The 18785-nt window shown below is 41.8% G+C and overlaps 1 protein-coding gene across 4 annotated transcripts in view; it reads right to left on the bottom strand.

Annotated features, from left to right (window-relative positions):
* MAPKAPK5 (MAPK activated protein kinase 5) overlaps positions 1-14809 on the bottom strand; it is a 40456-nt gene extending 25647 nt beyond the window's left edge. The window contains exons 1-5 of one of the 4 annotated variants that reach the window (XM_079942596.1): positions 13850-14805; positions 3325-3398; positions 2764-2839; positions 1873-1970; positions 327-439 (exon numbers count right to left, since the gene is read on the bottom strand). In XM_079942596.1, coding sequence (XP_079798722.1) covers positions 327-439; positions 1873-1970; positions 2764-2839; positions 3325-3398; positions 13850-13885 — 397 coding nt within the window. In that variant the 5' untranslated portion in view covers positions 13886-14805. Of the gene's footprint in view, positions 1-326; positions 440-1872; positions 1971-2763; positions 2840-3324; positions 3399-13849 lie in introns of all 4 variants that reach the window. The other 3 variants (XM_079942594.1, XM_079942595.1, XM_079942597.1) reach the window with 3 other exon arrangements.
* Positions 14810-18785: the final 3976 nt, after the last annotated feature.

Genomic DNA, 18785 nt, shown 5'->3' with positions numbered 1-18785 from the left:
CTCAAAGTCCAATAACAGTGCTTGGAAGCTATACGTCTAAAGATTATCTACAATCTAAAAAGGAGTTAAGATTACCTTCCTTCCAGAGTTTATTTAAATCTTATCATAGGCAAACAATTGAAAACCACTTAAGAATACAGGTTCCCCCCACCAAAGCATAAAAGGGGGTCACATTCCTCCTGTCAAGGCATCTTTTCTAATTACATAACAAAGCAGGCAATGAGAGATCAAATAGAGCTTTTCTTCAAGCTTTCTTTTATTCCCCCCAATGAAATTGTGCTTGTTAACCAACACCGTTGGCAGTTTGATTGGTACCCGGGGTTAACTTGCCTGCTTTGTTACTTGGCTGGCTTGCTTCTCTGTAAAGTGCCGGTGCTGGCTGATTCTGTGAAATAGCTCTCCCCCTTCCATCATCTCCATTACAATTAAGAGTCGAGCCCTGTTTGAAAGCATTTGATTTTGTTAAGTTAAAAAACAAAGCAAAACAAAACAAAACTGAAACATCAAGTAGCTAACCTAGATACCTCATCTACAAAGTGTTACTACTTCCTAAATCTAGTCCTACCAAGCCCCTTTGAGTTGGATTCCTTGTCACTACCAGCTGGGCACTATGAATGAGGACTATCCCTGACCTAAAGGTTTCTAAGAAGCTAAAAGAAAGCAGAAGAATTAGTTTTGAAGACAATGATCCTTTTGAAGATTCTGTACTTAACTTGTATATACATTTTATGGACGCTACACTGAAAGTGTATCGAAAACAGAATACGACTTTGTATAGGACATGAATATCAAGTCATTCAGTTGGGCTGTCTTGGTTATTCACTCTCGTGTGTGTGTGTGTGTGTGTGTGTGTGTGTGTGTGTGTGTGTGTGTGTGTGTGTGTGTGTCTCCCCCTCTCTACTCCCTGCCCCCACTCCACTAGTTTTCCATATGACCCACAGCATGCCCAGCAAGATAGCCAGATAGGGTTACACAGCTACTAAATAAAAGCAAAAATTCTCATGTTGTGAAAAAAAAAAATCCGAATTTTGGTTACCACTCTTTGATATAAATGCTTCCAGCTTCCATCCAAATGCTTTCACCAACAGAGCACAATTTTAAGAAATAATCATTTGATTTCCCATTCTTCTTTACAAATTCCATCTTTTTCCATCTGGAAAACTCCTACTCACCCCCTTCAAGTCCTCGCCCCCACGTAACTGCTCTGAGACACCTCGCCTCCCTAGCCTACAGAGGGCAGCTCTCCTCCTTTGTAAGCTCAAAATACTTTATGCATGCCTCTCCTTGGTACCTATCACACTGCTAGAATAATAGGTTTACATCTCAGTCCCTTCAATGGAAACCATACCTTATTTAACTTTGAATTCCCTGGAAAAGATTTAGAATGACACCCAATGAGCTTGCCAAACATCTGGAGGCTAAAAGAATGATGTTGATTTCTTCCTTTAAAAGGAATGTCAGATTCAGCAATAAGGGCTTTTTGCCATATCAACTTCTAAGACATTGCCTAGAATAATATTTGGTCTCCTTTTGCTAATTTGAAATAGAATCTGTTTTAATTCCACATTACTCAGGGGGGCCCAGGAGAGTGGGTAGGGTATAGATGAAGCACGGCTGGCAATGAGTTGATAACTGTTGAGGCTGGGTGATGGGTACTTAAGGATTCATTACATGATTCTTTTACAAATGTTTGAAAATTTCCAAATTAAAAAGTAAAGGAGAGAAGAAAAAGAAAGAGGAAGGGAGGGAGGCAGGCAGGGAGGGAGGGAAGGGAAGGGAGAGAAAGAGGGCACAAAAGAAAAGAAGACCCCACTACACCTTGGCTTACATATGGAGAGGTGGTCATGTGATAATGACCCTGTGTAGTCTTACCTGGGGCTGGACTCATGAGGAAACTGTACACTGTTAGCAAACACTTCAATGATTTGAACTATATTTGGGTGTGTGGCACACATCATGTGCAGACGTACCTTAAAGAAGAACAGAGGAAATGTTTCTGTACATAGGGGATGCCAACATTTTCTCTCCAAACTTTCCCCCCAAAACTGACCACACTAGGCCCGTGGATGAGCCTATTACAGTAAAAAACCTTATCACCTGGAATGATGTAAAAAAAAAAGTGTTTTCATACACAGATTACCTCCTTAATGCTCTTTCCATGAAAAAAACCTCGCCAACAGGTTTATTTACTTCTACTGTCCTATCTATTAGCAAATGAAAAATTTGGTAAATAATACATCTTATTTCAGAAATTATTCATATATCTCTAAGCAAAAGAATAAGTCCTTCATTGCATATTATTAACATGTCATCACCACATCCAAATAATTTTAAACAAATGCCTATTATTAAAAACTAGAAATACATCCTCAGAGTTCTCCTGCAACATCTTTTCAATACACTATTCACTAGAACCTTCCTCATACTATTTTATCTCCACTCTTTAAAGACCTTTTCCAATAAGCAAAAGCTGAAGTAAACCTGAGTATTTTGCGGTATAAGAATCGCATTAATTGAAAAAGAACAAAAGGTGGTTTGAAAGGAAGCAAGACTTCACTAACAGCTTTTGGTATTGATGGATGAAGAAGTGCTTTATAATGATAACATGGAATAGCAAAAAGTATGAATATAAAGAGAGTAAGTATGAACATAAAATTCTTTGTGAATCTCTGTATTCTCTCCATGAAGCTGCCTTACTTGTAAAAAGAATAATTCTTAGGCACTTCAAATATTTAGGCAAATCAAGGCAATAAAGGACCATACCTCATTTCTAGCTTTTGGACGATCAAAAAGAATTTTCAGTGCAAACCGTTCTTGGGTAGATTTCTTCACACAGACTCTAGATTTGGAGAAAAAAGTTCAATCAGAAATTATCTAAGTTACAGTGAAAACTAATTTAGCAAGCTGTTCTTTGAGAACTGTGCTTCTAATCAAAAATATATCCAGGCACATCAGAACAAACTTGCCCCCAGGTCTAGCAGATGGAAAGGCAGAAAGGCATCTCGCCCACCCTTCACAGGCCTTAGACATGTGAAATCAACTTGATGCTGGCCAAGAAAGACAAAATGGCCTCTGCTGGCTACAAGTGACTCATACAGTGGCTCCATGGTATCAACATCTTAAATGATTCTGTTACAGATCATGTGACTTCGTCACTTAAATATATTTCTAAATGGATGAGAAAAAGCCTATCATAAATACCTCTGCTTGTTAAATTAAGGCTGTTTCACAAATCTGGCAAACCTAATGCTTCTAACTTAAGATGTATTTCGAACAGGTCCTCTTGAGAACAATCGTGTCATAGTTTGCACATGGGTCTCTTACCTAACTGGACCACTAATTCCAGCTCCCAGCTTCTGAGTCCAATTGATATTGTATTCCTCTAAAATGGAGGTTTCCTATTAAAATAAAAATGGAGGAGGCAGAGAATGATTCTCCAGTTAAAAAGCTGAATAGTTAAGCAGAGGTGGGACAACAGAAAACCTTAATGCTCAACATCTCAGCTTCTGAAAGAAGCTGATAAGTAGAGCTTTGTGTAGGGCTTTATAATTACACATTTCGCCTACAGGACTATGCTAGGCATTGCTTTCCAACAAGAGAAGGCAAACTTTAGGATAAAAAGAAATTCTTCAGCTCATCTGCAAGGTCCACGTGAGTAAATACTCGTGGTTTTTTTTTTTCTTGAGTGTGGGAAGAAGATATTCTTTCAAAATGTTTCACTACTAAGTACTTATTTGCCAAATGGTCAAATATATTTTCTGAGATTCTAGAAAGACTGGTCTGATATATGCTGCTATGATATAGAGGTCTATATCCTTGAACAAGTTGATCAAATTGGAATAACTGAATAAATTAAACCTTAAAAGTTCAAATAAAATAGTAATAAATATTGTAGTACATTTATCTAGTTTTCAAGTGCTATTTTGAGTACAAAGATATTGTCACGTTCACTGTATAACTATATTCTTCACAGTTTTAATAGATTCCAATAGCTTTCAATAGTTCCAGATACAGCCTCTACAAATTAATTAAAGTTTTTATTGAATTACTGTGTAGTCACTAAATATTGAGCTTCTGTTGCCATATGTTTTTAGGCAAGAAAGCCATACACTTAAACTGTGGTAGGCTAAAATTCATTTTTCAGGGTTCCACGGGTAGAACAGAAAACCGACTACAGACCTGAAGAAATTAGGCCAAAACTCATGAGACTATCAAATTGTTTTGTTGCAATGAAAATCTGATAGATTATAATTAGCAACAGAATCTTGATTCCCAGGTATAGGAACAGAATATTTGACCATGTAACACAAACTCAATGAGCAGTAAGTGCCAGACACCAGGATAAGTTCAGAGATGAAAACAGCTTCTGTCCAATGAATATGTAAGTGTATAAAACAAGTTTAGAATAGCCTTCATCTCCACACCTTCCTGCTGCCAGTTCTTGATAAAGGTTCCCATCATATAGTAAATGCTCAATAACTATGGAATGAATGACTAGAAAGGTGGACTAAAACCAGGTGATGGAAGGACATTGATTTGCGAGGGACTAGCAAAATCATTACACAAACTCTCTTCTGAAAAACTGTGTATCAGGGTTAAGGAGCTTGTCAAAGTCACACAGTGAGTTATAGGCACTGATAAGACTAGAAACTATGGCTTTGGCCTCTTCCCCAGCATCATTCATCTTTGGCATCATCCCCAGCTATCAGGGGTAACTGCCCAGGCCCCTGCATGAGGATTAGGAATGAATCCTGCCCAATTAGGGAGGTCCCAGGTCTCCACTCACCATCTCCTAAACAGAATTCAAACCTACCCATTTAACCTGTCTACCTCCTTCATGTTTCCACTGCCTATCCTGCCGGATTCAGAAGTATTTGAGAAGACAGAGAGGAAGACAGAATTGGGAAAGAAAGAATTGGAGCATAGTCTATGCTTCATGGTAGAGTAAAATTTGCCAGGCCTCTAATGAAGACATACACTCACTGGAGACTCAATGGAAAAGACAGATTCATTCTACGGAATTATTTGTTACAGTCAGATCAAAGGACTATTCATATGTCCAGTTCCTGGGATGTAAAAATAATATTAGACCAAATTCTTCACTGCACTGGTGCTTATTAAGATGGTACTCTACCTAATGGACAGCCAAGAAAGTTCAAATTATAGAGGCTCTGACTGAAGTTTTGACACTTGGCTTTGCAGAAGGTAAGAGAAGCACTACCAGATCTCTCTACAGCCCTGATCTCTGAACCCTGTTTTTCTTACGTCTGTTGTCCTCTTTACCAGGTTTAATTCTTGCACATTTGTTGATGGTGCCATAAACACTAACCAGTTCTAAGACTTCACTAAGCCCAGCTGGGCAAAAGAAGTAACATTCTCACATCAGCCGACTCTTCTATGTGTAGATGGCATATTTTCTCACATATTTTAATGGCAAAGAGAAAGTAAAAAGGCATGGGTCAATTAAGACACTTTATTGAAGAAAATTATGGACTACCTCAAATGTATCAATGACAAATACATTGACTGGGTTCTGCTAAAGAAATCTATACACTGGGATTTCCCCAGTGGCACAGTGGTTAAGACTCCGTGCTCCCAATGCAGGGGGCCTGGGTTCTATCCCTTGTCAGGGAACTAGATCCCACATGCATGCCACAACTAAGAGTTCACAAGCCACAACAAAGGAGCCCATGTGCTGCAACTAAGGAGCAGGCGAGCTACAACTAAGGAGCCCTCAAGTCACAATTAAGGAGCCCGCCTGGCGCAACTAAGACCCAGCACAACCAAATAAATAAATAAATATATATATATTTAATCTATACACTGTCTTAAATAAGGATATAGACTCATGGAATGAAGTACAGTTGACCCTTGAACAAGATAGGGGGTTAGGGGTGCTGGCACTGGCACAGTCAAAAATCCACGTATAGGGGCTTCCCTGGTGGCGCAGTGGTTGAGAGTCCACCTGCTGATGCAGGGGACACGGGTTCATGCCCCGGTCCGGGAAGATCCACATGCCGTGGAGCGGCTGGGCCCGTGAGCCATGGCCGCTGAGCCTGCGCGTCCGGAGCCTGTGCTCCGCAATGGGAGAGGCCACAACAGTGAGAGGCCTGCGTACTGCAAAAAAAAAAACAAAATCCAAGTATAACTTTAGGGTCAGACTTCGTATCAGGAGTTCCACATCCATGGTTTCAAACCACAGATCATTTAGTACTGTAATCCATCTTTACTGAAAAAAAATCCATACATAAGTGGGCCCACACAGTTCAAATCTGTGTTGTTCAGGGCCTCTCTGGTGGCACAGTGGTTGAGAGTCTGCCTGCCAATGCAGGGGACGCGGGTTCGTGCCCCGGCCTGGGAGGATCCCACATGCCGCGGAGCAGCTAGGCCCATGGGCCATGGCCGCTGAGCCTGCACGTCCGGAGGAGAGGCCACAACAGTGAGAGGCCCGCATACCGCAAAAAAAAAAAAAAAAAAAAAGACACATGCACCCCAGTGTTCATTGCAGCACTATTTACAATAGCCAGGTCATGGAAGCAACTGAAATGCCCATCGACAGATGAATGCATAAAGAGGATGTGGTACATATATACGATGGAATATTACTCAGCCATAAAAAGGAGTGAAACTGGGTCACTGGTAGAGACGTGGATGGACTTAGAGACTGTCATACAAAGTGAAGTAAGTCAGAAAGAAAAACAAATATCGTATATTAACACATATATGTGGAATCTAGAAAAATGGTACAGATGAACCAGTTTACAAGGCAGAAATAGAGACCCAGATGTAGAGAACAAACATATGGACACCAAGAGAGGAAAGTGGGGGGTGGGGGTGGAGGTAGGATGAATTGGGAGATTGGGATTGACATGTATATACCAATATGTATAAAATGGATGACTAATAAGAACCTGCTGTATAAAAAAATTAAATTAAAAAAAAAACCCAGAGGAACAGGCACAAAAGAATAGACAAAATGGATGTTATGAAAATTTTAAATTTTGTACATCAAAAAACACTATTAGGGGCTTCCCTGGTGGCACAGTGGTTGAGAGTCCACCTGCCGATGCAGGGGACACGGGTTCGTGCCCCGGCCCGGGAAGGTCCCACATGCTGCAGAGCGCCTGGGCCCGTGAGCCATGGCTGCTGAGCCTGCGCGTCCGGAGCCTGTGCTCCACAATGGGAGAGGCCACAACAGTGAGAGGCCCTCGTACCGCAAAACAAACAAACAAACAAAAAACACTATTAACAGTGTAACAAAGGCAACCCACAAAATTGGAGAAAATATTTGCAAATCATATATCTGATAAGGGATTAATATGCAGAATATGTAGAGAACTCCTAAAACACAACAAAAAACCCCCCAAACAACCCAATTCAAAAAATGGGCCAAGGACTCAAACAGACATTTCTCCAAAGAAGATACATGAATGGCCTAGAGCACATGAAAAATGCTCAATGTCACTAATCATTAGGGGAATGCAAATCAAAACTACAATGAGATACTACCTCAAACCCATTAGGATGGCCACTATTAAAAACAACAACAACAACAAAACAGAAAAGAACAAGTATTGGAGAGAATGTGGAGAAAACTGGAACCCCTGTGCACTATTGGTGGGAACGTAAAATAGTACAGCTGCTGTGGAATATGGTATGGTGGTTCCTCAGAAACTTAAAAATAGAATGACTATATGATCCAGTAATTCTACTTCTGGGTATAAACCCAAAAGAGTTGAAAGCAGGATCCTGAAGAGATATTTGTATGTCCATGTTCAAAGTAGCATTATTTACAATAGCTAATACATGCAAGCAACCTGAGTGCCCACTGATGGATGAATAGATAAGCAAAATGTGGGCTATACATACAATGGAATATTATTCACCCTTAAAAAGGAAGGAAATTCTGCAATATGCCACAACACAGATGAACCTTGAGGACATTATGCTAAGTGAAATAAGCCATTCACAAAAAGACAAATTCTATATGCGTCTACTTATATGAAGTATTCAGAATAGTCAAAATCATAGAAAGTAGAATGGCAGTTGCTAGGGACTGGGGGAAAGGAAGCAATGGGGAATTACTGCTTACTGGGTAGAGTTTCAGTTTTATAAGATGAAAAGAGTTATGGAGTTGAATAGTGGTAATGGTTGCCCAACATTATGAGTATATTTAATACCACTGAACTATACAGGTAAAAATGGTTAAGATGGTAAATTTCATGCTATGTATGCTTTACTAAAAAAATGAAAAAAAAAAAAAGAATGGAAAAAAATATACCACAAGTAACCGAAAGAAAGCTGGAGTAGCTATACCTGACAACAGATAAAACAGACTTTAAAACAGAAGATGTTAATAGAGAAAGAGAGGAACTTTTTATAATGATAAGATCAATTCAAGGGCTTCCCTGGTGGTGCAGTGGTTAAGACTCCGCACTCCCAGTGCAGGGGCCCAGGTTCAATCCCTGGTCAGGGAACTAGATCCCACAGGCATGCCAAAACTAAGGAGTGCAAGTGCCATAACTAAAGGAGCCCCCCTGCTGCAACTAAGACCTGGTGCAACCAAATAAATAAATAATTATTGAAAAGAAAAACAAAAATAATAGTTGGCGATTTCAAAACCTCCACTCTCAATAACAGATAAACTAGACAGAAAATCAGCAAGAATGTAGAAAACAACACTATCAATGAACCTGACCTGACATCTACAAAACACTCCATTCAACAACAGGGGAATATATATCCTAAGTGCACACGGAATATCCTCCAGGATAAACCACATGCTAGGTCATAAGTCTCAATAAACTTCTGAAAATTAAAATTATGTAAAGTTCTCCAACAATAATGGAATTAAGCTATAAATCAACAGAAGAAAATTTGGGAAATTTAAAAATATATAGAAACTAAGTAATATGCTTCTAAATAACCAATGAAGAAGAAATAATAAGGGAAATTAGAAAATATTTTGATCTGAAGGAAAATGAAAACGCAATAAGCTAAAACGTATGAGCTGCAGCTAAAGCAGCATTTAGATGAAAACACTAAACACTGCTTTAGCTATCAATACCTCTATAACAAAGGAAGATCACAAATCAATAATCTAAGCTTCTACCTTGAAAAACTAAAGAACAAACTATACCCAAAGCAAGCAGAAATATTAAAAAGTAGAGCAGAAATCAATAAAGTAGAAAACAGAAAATAGAGAAAAATAAATGAAAACCAAAAGCTGATTCTTTGAAAGGCCAACAAAATTAACAAACCTTTAGCTAGACTGACTGAGAAAGAGAGAAAAAACACAAGTTATTAACATTAGAAATGGGGGCTTCCCTGGTGGCACAGTGGTTAAGAACCCGCCTGCCAATGCAGGGGACACAGGTTTAAGCCCTGATCCGGGAAGATCCCACACGCTGCGGGGCAACTAAGCCTGTGTGCCACAACTCCTGAGCCTGCAAGCCACAACTACTGAGCCCGTGCACCACAACTACTGAAGCCCACGCACCTAGAGCCCGTGCTCCGCAACAGGAGAAGCCACCACAGTGAGAAGCCCCGTCGCAACTAGAGAAAAGCCCGCGCGCAGCAACAAAGACCCAATGCAGCCATAACTAAATAAATAAATTTATTTTTAAAAACAATTCCACTCTTAATAGCGTCATAAAGAATAAAATATTTAGGAATAAATTTATCAAAAGAAGATCTATACACTAAAGACTCAAACACACTGATAAATAGGGGAAGGCCCGGGAAAAAAATGGAGAGTTATACCATGTTCTTGGCCTAGTAGACAATATTGTTAAGATGGCAACTGTCCTAAAACTGACCAACAGATTCTATGGAATCCCCGTCAAAATCCCAGCACACTTTTCTTGGTAGAAATTGACATGCTGATTCTAAAATTTATTTGGAAATACAAAGAACTTAAATAACCAACTTAATTTTTTTATATATAGAGAAACCTTCAGTTTCCTAGGTTTCTTGGGGTTTGTTTTTTGAGATTTATTATTTATTTATTTTATTTATTTTTGGCTGCATTGGGTCTTAGTTGCGGCACACGGGATCTTTTGTTACAGCTCACGGGCTTCTCTCTAGTTGCAGCGGGCAGGTTTTCTCTTCTCTAGTTGTGGCGCACAGGCTCCAGGGCACGTGGGCTCTGTAGTCTGCAGCACACAGGTTCTCTAGCTAAGGCGTGCAAGCTCAGTAGTTGTGGCGTGTGGGCTTAGTTGCCCCACGGCATGTGGGATCTTAGTTCCCTGACCAGGGATAGAACCCGTGTCCCCTGCATTGTAAGGCAGATTCTTTACCGCTGGACCACCAGGGAAGTCCTGCCAGCTTAATTTTGAAAAAGAAAAACCAAGTTGGTTCTCATGCTACCCAATTTGAAAACTTACCATAAAGCTTCAGTAATCAAATCAGTGTGGCACTGGCATAAGGATAGTTATATGGATCAATGAAACAGAAAAGAGAATCAAACAAACAAACAAACAAAAACAAAAAAAAGAAAAGAAAAAAGGAAAAGAAGAAAAAAAGAGAATCCAAAAATAAACTTATACATTTATGATCAACTGATTTTCAACAAAGGTAATTCAACAAGCAAAAAGACAATGTTTTGAACAAATGGTCTTGGAACAATTCCATTTTGGAAAAGTTTTGCCATTTCTTAAAAAGTTAAGCATAAACTTACTGTACTACCCAATAATTCCACACATAGGTATTTACCCAGAAGAAAATGAAACATACGTTCACACAAAAACTTGTATGGACAAGTTTTATTTATCATTTTATTCATAATAGCTAAAAACTGGAAACAATCTAAATGTCCATCAACAGGGGATAAACAATAAAAACATTCCTCAACAATAAAAAGGAGTGAACTACTAATGCATACACTAACATGGATGAACCTCAAAAGTATAAGTAAAAGAAGCCAAACACATAAGACTACATATTATATAATTTTGATTATTTGGAATTTCTAGAGAAGACAAAAGAATAGTGACAGAAAGCAGATCAGCAGTTGTCTGGGGTGGGGAGTCACAGTAGAGGCTGACTACAATGAGGCAGAAGGAACTTTCCAGGGACAGGGGTGGGGTGGGGGAGACGGAGGCGAGATAGAAAAATTCTAAAACTGGATTGTGAAGACAGATGCACAGCTCTATAAACTCACTAAAAATTACTGAATTATACACTTACCTTGGGCGAATTTTATGGTATGTGAATTATAACTGCAATTTTTTTAATGTTTTTAAAACTAAGAAAATGAATTTTCGTTAAGTTCATAAAGTATTAAAAACTCTGCCATATACAACAGAAAACAAATATGTAAGGCAATCTCTAATCCCAAAACGTTCATTATCTAGGTTTAGCTAAGTGACTTGGGAGCAGTGAAGTCATGGCCTATGGCAGTAGAGACAGAAATGAGAAGACAGAGTCTATGGTTGTAGCCAGTTGGCCTTATCCTAATACCTTGAAGAGTAATAGGATGAGATCTTAAAGTCCAATCCACCCACTCTCAGGTAATCAGGCAGCAGAAGTTTAAATGTTGTGGTGAGAACCCAGGGAAATAGCTTTTCCAGCTGAACTCCAGAGGTCTCAGTTCTTACCAAATGAGGGACAGCCTCAAAAAAGCAAAACAATGAATACAACACAATGCCACAGACCAAAAGTTTTATTTGATGTGATGCTGGCTTGCTGCCAAGGGAACATATCCTCGTCAGTACTGGTTGTTAGATCAGATATTTTCAACTCCACTAATTTGTATTGGTTGGACACACCCAAATTAGTAGGAAGATTCACCAATGACCTATTAGTAAGTACATGAAGAAAAGCTAAAAAGTTTTAAGAAAACTAAGTTGGACAATAGTGACTGACTGAAGAAAACCCCAACTCTTTCTAAACCATTCTTAGGTTGCTATGAGCTAATATCCATTGAGTTCTTACTAAATGCTAGGTACTGTAAGCACATTTAGATACATGTGCTTATTAAATTCTCAAAAAAACCCTAAGCTGAGGAGATTCTTTTATCCTCTTCCTATGGATGAGGAAACTAAGTGACAAAGAAGTAAAGTGACTTATTCAAGGACACAGTTAAATGAATGGCCAGGCTGAATTTCAACTCATCAGTCAACCTGGAGAAACTATAACAATCACTCAGTAACACTGCTTCCCCGTTTATACATTTGCCCACTAGAACTATGTCCCTGTTCTGCTCAAAACTCTCTGAGATTTCCCCTTCTACTCAGGGTCAAAGCCAAAGTTCCTACAATGGCCTACAAGGCCCTGTGTATACTGTGGCTTCCCATCACCTATCTCATCACATATCTCTATCTCTGCATTCCAGCCACCTTGTTGTTCCTGGGTCACACGAGACCCGCACCTACCTCAGGGCCTTTGTACCTGCTGTTCCCACTGCCTATAATATTCTTCCCCAAGACAGTGGAGGTTTGTTCCCTCATTCCCTTCAAAGCTCTATGCAAATGTCACCTCCTCAGGAAAGCCTTCCCTGCCTACCCTTCCTAACGTAGTACTCCCCACTTTTTAATACTTAATTATATCACCTGGCAATGTTTATTACCTAACTCCACCATCTAGATAGAAGCTCTATGAAAGAGGGACATCTAGGAGTCTGGCTTTGCACTACAAGTGCCTAAGACAGCACCTGGCACAAAGCAGATAATACTTCTTGAATTTAAAAATCTGCCAAATATATTTTGATTCACAACCCAATCATATAACTTTAGGCAATTCACGCCGCTGTACCAATAAAATCCAAACCAAAAGAAAAAAAATGTATCTATCAAAGTAGTCTTTTAGAACCTTTATTTCTACTATTTAAAGTTTGATCTTCCTTAATGTGTATGTTCTGTTTTGATGCCTCGTTTAAATGGTGAATTTTCTTTGAAGTGACTGATGACTTCTATAAACTTTACCACCCCCAAAATTGTTAGATGTGTAAGTTATTAATTAGTTGTTGACTGTAGTGATTGTGTCTTGATGGGGAAAATAACCCCAAGTTGCCTGTCCCTCAAGGGAAAATGAAATTCACAGAGTTGACCTAATACTGTAAAATAAGTAAATAATACATATCAAACTTTAAGATTCAGTGTTCAATTCACATAAGAACCTAATTTCCTAAGTACAGCTAAATAATAAATTTCTGACTCCTGTGACTGAATGCCTCAATGTCTGCCTGTTTAAAAAAGAGTAAAAAGCAGGTTTTAAAAAATGTGTCATTTTATTTGGGTCACTTTGGAACACACATATTTGCTTTTATTTTGGTTAACAGAGCAGTAACTTACAGGACACCATTAGCTCCTTCTAAATAAACTTAGCGCTACCTAGGAGGAGAAGGAAAAGGAAACAGGAATAGGGGAGGGACCACACGGAAAAGTGAGAACAACTTATTTGCCAAAGGACAGGTCTTGTAAGAAGGCGATCACCTCCTTCCGCAGCAGCAGATTTAAAACAAATCTGGAGCGATGGGTAAGGTCCAGCTCTCCAAGTGGTGTTGCAGCAGATCATCTGAAAGCAAATTCTAATGGCACTTGGGGAATGATCGAAAACAGTAGTGGGGCCCCCTCCGTCCTACTCACATCAAGTATCTCCACGCCACTCACCTTCCATTCTAGCGAAGCGGGGAATCATATCCCTGCTTTAAGCAGGTAAGTCGGAGAGAGTCGGATGTCCCTCCCCACACACACAAACCCTTCGCCCCAGTACTGTAAAACGCAGTCCACGGAACCCAGTGAAAACCGAAACCCGGGAGTTGCTCCAAGTTCTCTCCGCTTTCTGAGGTTGGAGCCGAGAGGAATGTCACAGAGACAAAGCGGGGAGGAAGGGGGCATCTCCCCCTTACCTTGATGGCTTTCTCCATGTCGCTCTCTTCCCACATGCTCCGCGGGGCCCGCACGGCCGGGAGCAGCGGAGGCTGCGCAGCTGCCGGATCCCGCCGCAGCCGAAGGAAGAAGGGGCTCAGCGCTCGGGGTCCTGGGTCTCGGGGAGACGGGCAGCAGCCGCCCCCGGGGACCTGCGGGGATGACGGCCCCGGCGCCGGCTCGGCCTCGGCGGGCGGCTCTAGGCTGGGGGCGGCGGCGGCAGCGGCCCCCGGGAACAAGCCTTTGTGCTGGGCCCCGCGCGGCCGCCTCCCGGCCTCATCCCCGGCCGGGGAGGCAGGCTCCCGGGGCAGGGCGAGGCGGGGAAGGCCCCGATCCGGGGCGATGTGCTGGGGCCTCGCGGGGCCGCCGCTTAGGCCCGGGCTCGCCAGGTCCTGAGTAGAAGCCTGCGCCTCCGCCTCCGCCGCCGGCACCGCCGCGAAACCGAGGCCGAGCCCACCGCCGCCGCCGCCGCTCCCGCTGCCGCTTCAGCGCCACACATCGCCGGGACACCCGCGCCGGGCAGCCCCGCCAGGCGCCCGCTTGCCGGCGCTGTGCCCCGCCTGAGCTCCGGGCCGCCTCTCCTGCCGCCCGACTTCGTGTCCCCACGGCTCCACGCGCCCCTCGTCACGGTCAGCTGCGGTTTCCGAGCCGCCCCCGAACCAAGCAGTTGACTTGCAGGCGTCCGCCAAGGCCTCCCCAAGGTGGCGCCACACCCAGGATAGGCCCCCGGGCCCTCCGCAGCGCTGGCGCCGAGTTGATGATGTAAAAGGTTCAGGCTCGCGGGGCGGGGCTATTGGACCTCACCACCGGACTCTAGTGGCTGCGGGAGCGTCTCTCTTTTCTCCTAGCGCCGCGGACGAGATTTGTGGCGCCAGAAACACCCTGCGGAAGGAGCCGGGGATATCAACTAGTGATAGAGAAGAGGAAACTGAGGCCACGGGCGGGTCCTACGGTAAAAACAATTATATATAATAAGTTATATATACGGAGCGTTTATTTTACGTGAAGCTCTTTTCTTCTCTTAGTTCCTTTCTCCTTTATAAAGTAGGCATTTGGCCTTTTCAGGTAAGTATGTGCTTATTTCCTGTTAACGGATGCAGTAACTGAGGCCCTCAGAGAGCGGCAATCATTTGCGCACAGCTGAGAAGTGGGCAAGTCGGAACCGGAACCCAGGTTTGTGCTCCTTACACGACACCAACAATCTGTTAAAGAACCTTGCAGGAGCTTTTGGTTAATTACCTCTTGATGCCTCTTCATTCATTCACTTATTTACTGAGCACAGCTGTGTGCCACGCCTACTCGACCCTGGGGAAACAGTAGAAAAAAGACACGGTACCTGCTCATGGATCTTATTTTCAAGAAAGGGAAGCAGAAAATAAAGAGGGAAAAACAGAGTTTGTGGATACTAAAAAGCAAATAAATAGGATGCTGAGGTAAGAGAATAACTGGGTGTGGGGGCTTTTTCGAAGTAGATGATCAGGGAAGGTCTCCCAGGCCGTAACCTTGAAGCTGAGACCTCTAAAGAGAAGGAACTGTCTATTGGAAATCCAAGGGGATTTCTGAGCAGATGGAACAGCAAGTGCAAAAGTCTTAAAGTGGAAGTAAGGTAAATGTGGTCAAGGAGCAGCAAGATCATTGTAGCTGGAGCAGGGTGAGTAGCAGAGAGTGATACAGGATGAGGTTGGAGAGGTAGGCAGAGGTTGTATCATATACAGCCTTAGGGGTCATGGTGAGAACTTTGGGTTTTATTCTAAGCCACTGGAAGGTTTTAAACTAAAGAGTGATATGATCAAATTTATGTTTTAAAAGATAAGACTCTGCTGTATGGAGAATGAAATATTGGCAAGCGAAAGTGGAGACATGGAAAGTTATTAAAATGCTTTTGGAATAACCCAGATTATTATGAAGCTTGAACTAAGAAAGTGGCAGTAAAGATAGAATAGATGGGTTTATGATATGTTTTGGAGGTAGAGTTGAAAGGGCTTCCTGAAGGACTCCACGTGGAAGATGAAAATAAACAAATCAAGGGGACTTCCCTGGCGGTCCAGTGGTTAAGACTCTGCACTTCCACTGCAGGGGTCATGGGTTCGATCCCTGGTGGAGAACTAAGATCCCACATCCCACGTAGCACGGCCAAAAAAATAAAAACAAATCAAGAATAACTTCCAGGAGACTGCCTTAAGCAACTTGCATGGATGGTGGTGCCATTCAGTGAATGAAAGACTCAGATGAGAGTGAAAGCAGGGAATCCAGAGTTCTTTTTTATCTGGTTAATTTGAGGTTCTTGAGTAATGTACCAGAGAATAAGTCAAGTATTTGACTTATTTAGTTGTTCTCTTTGTTGGCCATACACCTACAGTACATTCCTCAACCCCCTTAAAGTGGCCATATGCCTATGCTCTCCCCCAATGGAAAGTGAGCAGAAGGGATGTGCACATATCCAGGCCTGGCCCAGAAAATCTGTCAACAGATGCTCTTACTTACTCTGCCAGCTGGAAGATGATGACCAGGTTCTGGAGAAGGCAAGGCTTTAAGATGGAAGATACCTGGGTGGAGGAGAACTCTGCCCTGTTGACCTAAACACCCACTCAGCATTGTTATATGAGGGAAAAAGAAAAAAAAAACCTCTTGTGTTGAGCTTTTATCTATTTACGTCTTTTTATTATAGCAGCTTTGTTTATGCTACCTAATACAAATAAGAACAGTGATCCAGCAGTGAACTTTGGGAGAAAACTTCGAAATGACTTGAATTGACATTATCTATAACAGGAAATAGAAGGTACCTTGGATTCATTCATTCATTCAGTAAGAATTTATCAAGTGCCTCTCTGTGCCGGGCACTGTGCTACATAGTAGAGATGCAGAGATGAAATCCCTGCCTTAAATGTTCTGAGTCTGGCAGTTAAACTTACTGGCTGTTATCTGCACATACTATCTCTCTATCTAGAGACTTACTCTCCCCACCCAGCACACACACACAGCCCAATTTCTACACAGTCTTCAACCACATTCGAAATACTATTTTATCAGAAAGTGTAGGCCTGACCCTTGGTTCAATCTAAATCAGATATTCCTATTACCTCATAATTTACTTCCTTGTACTTATCACAATTTTAATTTATATATCCACTTGCTTTTTTTCTTTAGTGTTCTCTCCCACACTAGACTAAATACTCTCAAGGGAAAGAACCTTGTCTGTATTATTGGTCACATCCCCAACAGCTGGCCCACTGTAGGTGTTTAATAAATATTTGTTGAAGGAATCAAGGAATGGAGAAGGCAGAGCCCTGAGGAAGGAGAGGTTTCCTCCATTTTTTCCATTTTTTTGCTGGGGAGGTAGTAGATAGCCTAAGATAGCCTTCAATGATGCCCACCTCTGGGTATTCATGATCTTGTTTAATCCCCTCACCCTGCTCGTGGGCTGATCGAGTGACTTGCTTCTAATGATGGGATGGCATGTCTGAGATTAGGTTGCAAAAAGTCTGTGGCTTCCATCTTGGGTACCCCTTTCTCTCCTATTCTCTTGCTTATTTGCTCTGAGGAAAGCCAGGTCAAAAATGTGAGCTGCTTTATTAGTTTCCTGGGGCTGCCATAACAAACTACCACAAACTGGGTGGCTTAAAACAACAGAAATTCTCTACAGTTCTGGAGGCCAAAAGTCTGAAATCCAGGTGTCATAAGGGCCATGCTCCCTCTGAAGACTCTAGGGAAGGGTGGAGTCTTCCAGCAGTCCTTGGCATTCCTTGGCTTATAGGTACATTATTCTAATCTTTGCCTCCATCTCCACATGACCTTTTCTGTGTGCCTCTATGTTCTCTCTTCTTATGAGGACAGCAGTCATTGGATTTAGGGCCCACCCAAATTTAGTATGACCTCATCTTAACCTAACTAATTACATCTGCAGAGACCCTATTTCCACATTCTGAGGTTCCATGTGAACATGAATGGGGGTGGGGATACTAGTCAGCCCACTATAGTTGCCCAATAGAGGGCTCCATATGTCAAGGAACTAATGTCTCACCAACTGTCAGTGAGAACCTGAGGCCTGGCCAGTGGTCACATAAGTGAGCTTAGAATGGATCCTCACCTAGTTGAACCCTGAGATGATTGCAGCCTTGGCCAACAACTTGACTGCAACCTTCTGTACCAGGGGCACCCAGCTAAGCTGTGTCCAAATTCCTGACCCACAGAAATTTTGAGATAATAACTTTTTAAAGCACTAAATTTAGGGGCAATTTGTCATGCAGCATAGATAACTAATACAGATTTTGGTGCCTGGAAATGGGGTGCTGTCATAACAACTACCTAAAATGTGGGAGTGGTTTGGAACCAGGCAGTGGACAGAAGCAGGAAAGATTTTGAGGAGTGTGTTAGAGACAGCCTAAATTATCTTGAACAAACTTAGTAGGAATCTGGACTTTGATGCTGCTGCCAATGAGTGCTCAAAAGGGAGTAAGGAACATGTTATTGGAAACTGAAGGAAAGAGGATCCTTGTTATGAAGTGGCAGAAGGTTTAGCAATAGCATCATCTGCAAGTATGTGGAAAGAGAAAATGTTCCTAGTGAACTGGGTGATCTAACTAAAGCAGTTACCAAGCAGAAGGTGCTGCCTGGTTTCGTCTTGCTTCTTGTAGTAAAATGGGAGAAGAGAGATAAATTATTGAACAATAAGGAGTCAGGACTTGATGATTTTGAAATTTTTTAGTCTCTCTAGATGGCAACCAGGGCTAAAATTAAGCTATGGCTTTCAAGCAAAATCAAACCCAGGGTCCTGTAAGGAAAACATGATCTGTCTTTGTCAGTTCAGGCTGCTATTACAAAATATGTGGCCCTGCAGATGCATGTCTTCTCACATGCAAAATATATTCACTTCATTCCAACAGCTCCAAAGTCTTAACTCTTCAGAATCAACTCTAA

The sequence above is a fragment of the Stenella coeruleoalba genome (genome assembly GCF_951394435.1).
Source record: "Stenella coeruleoalba genome assembly, chromosome: 14".
NCBI lineage: Eukaryota > Metazoa > Chordata > Mammalia > Artiodactyla > Delphinidae > Stenella > Stenella coeruleoalba.
This window is presented reverse-complemented; position numbering and strand designations above follow the sequence as displayed.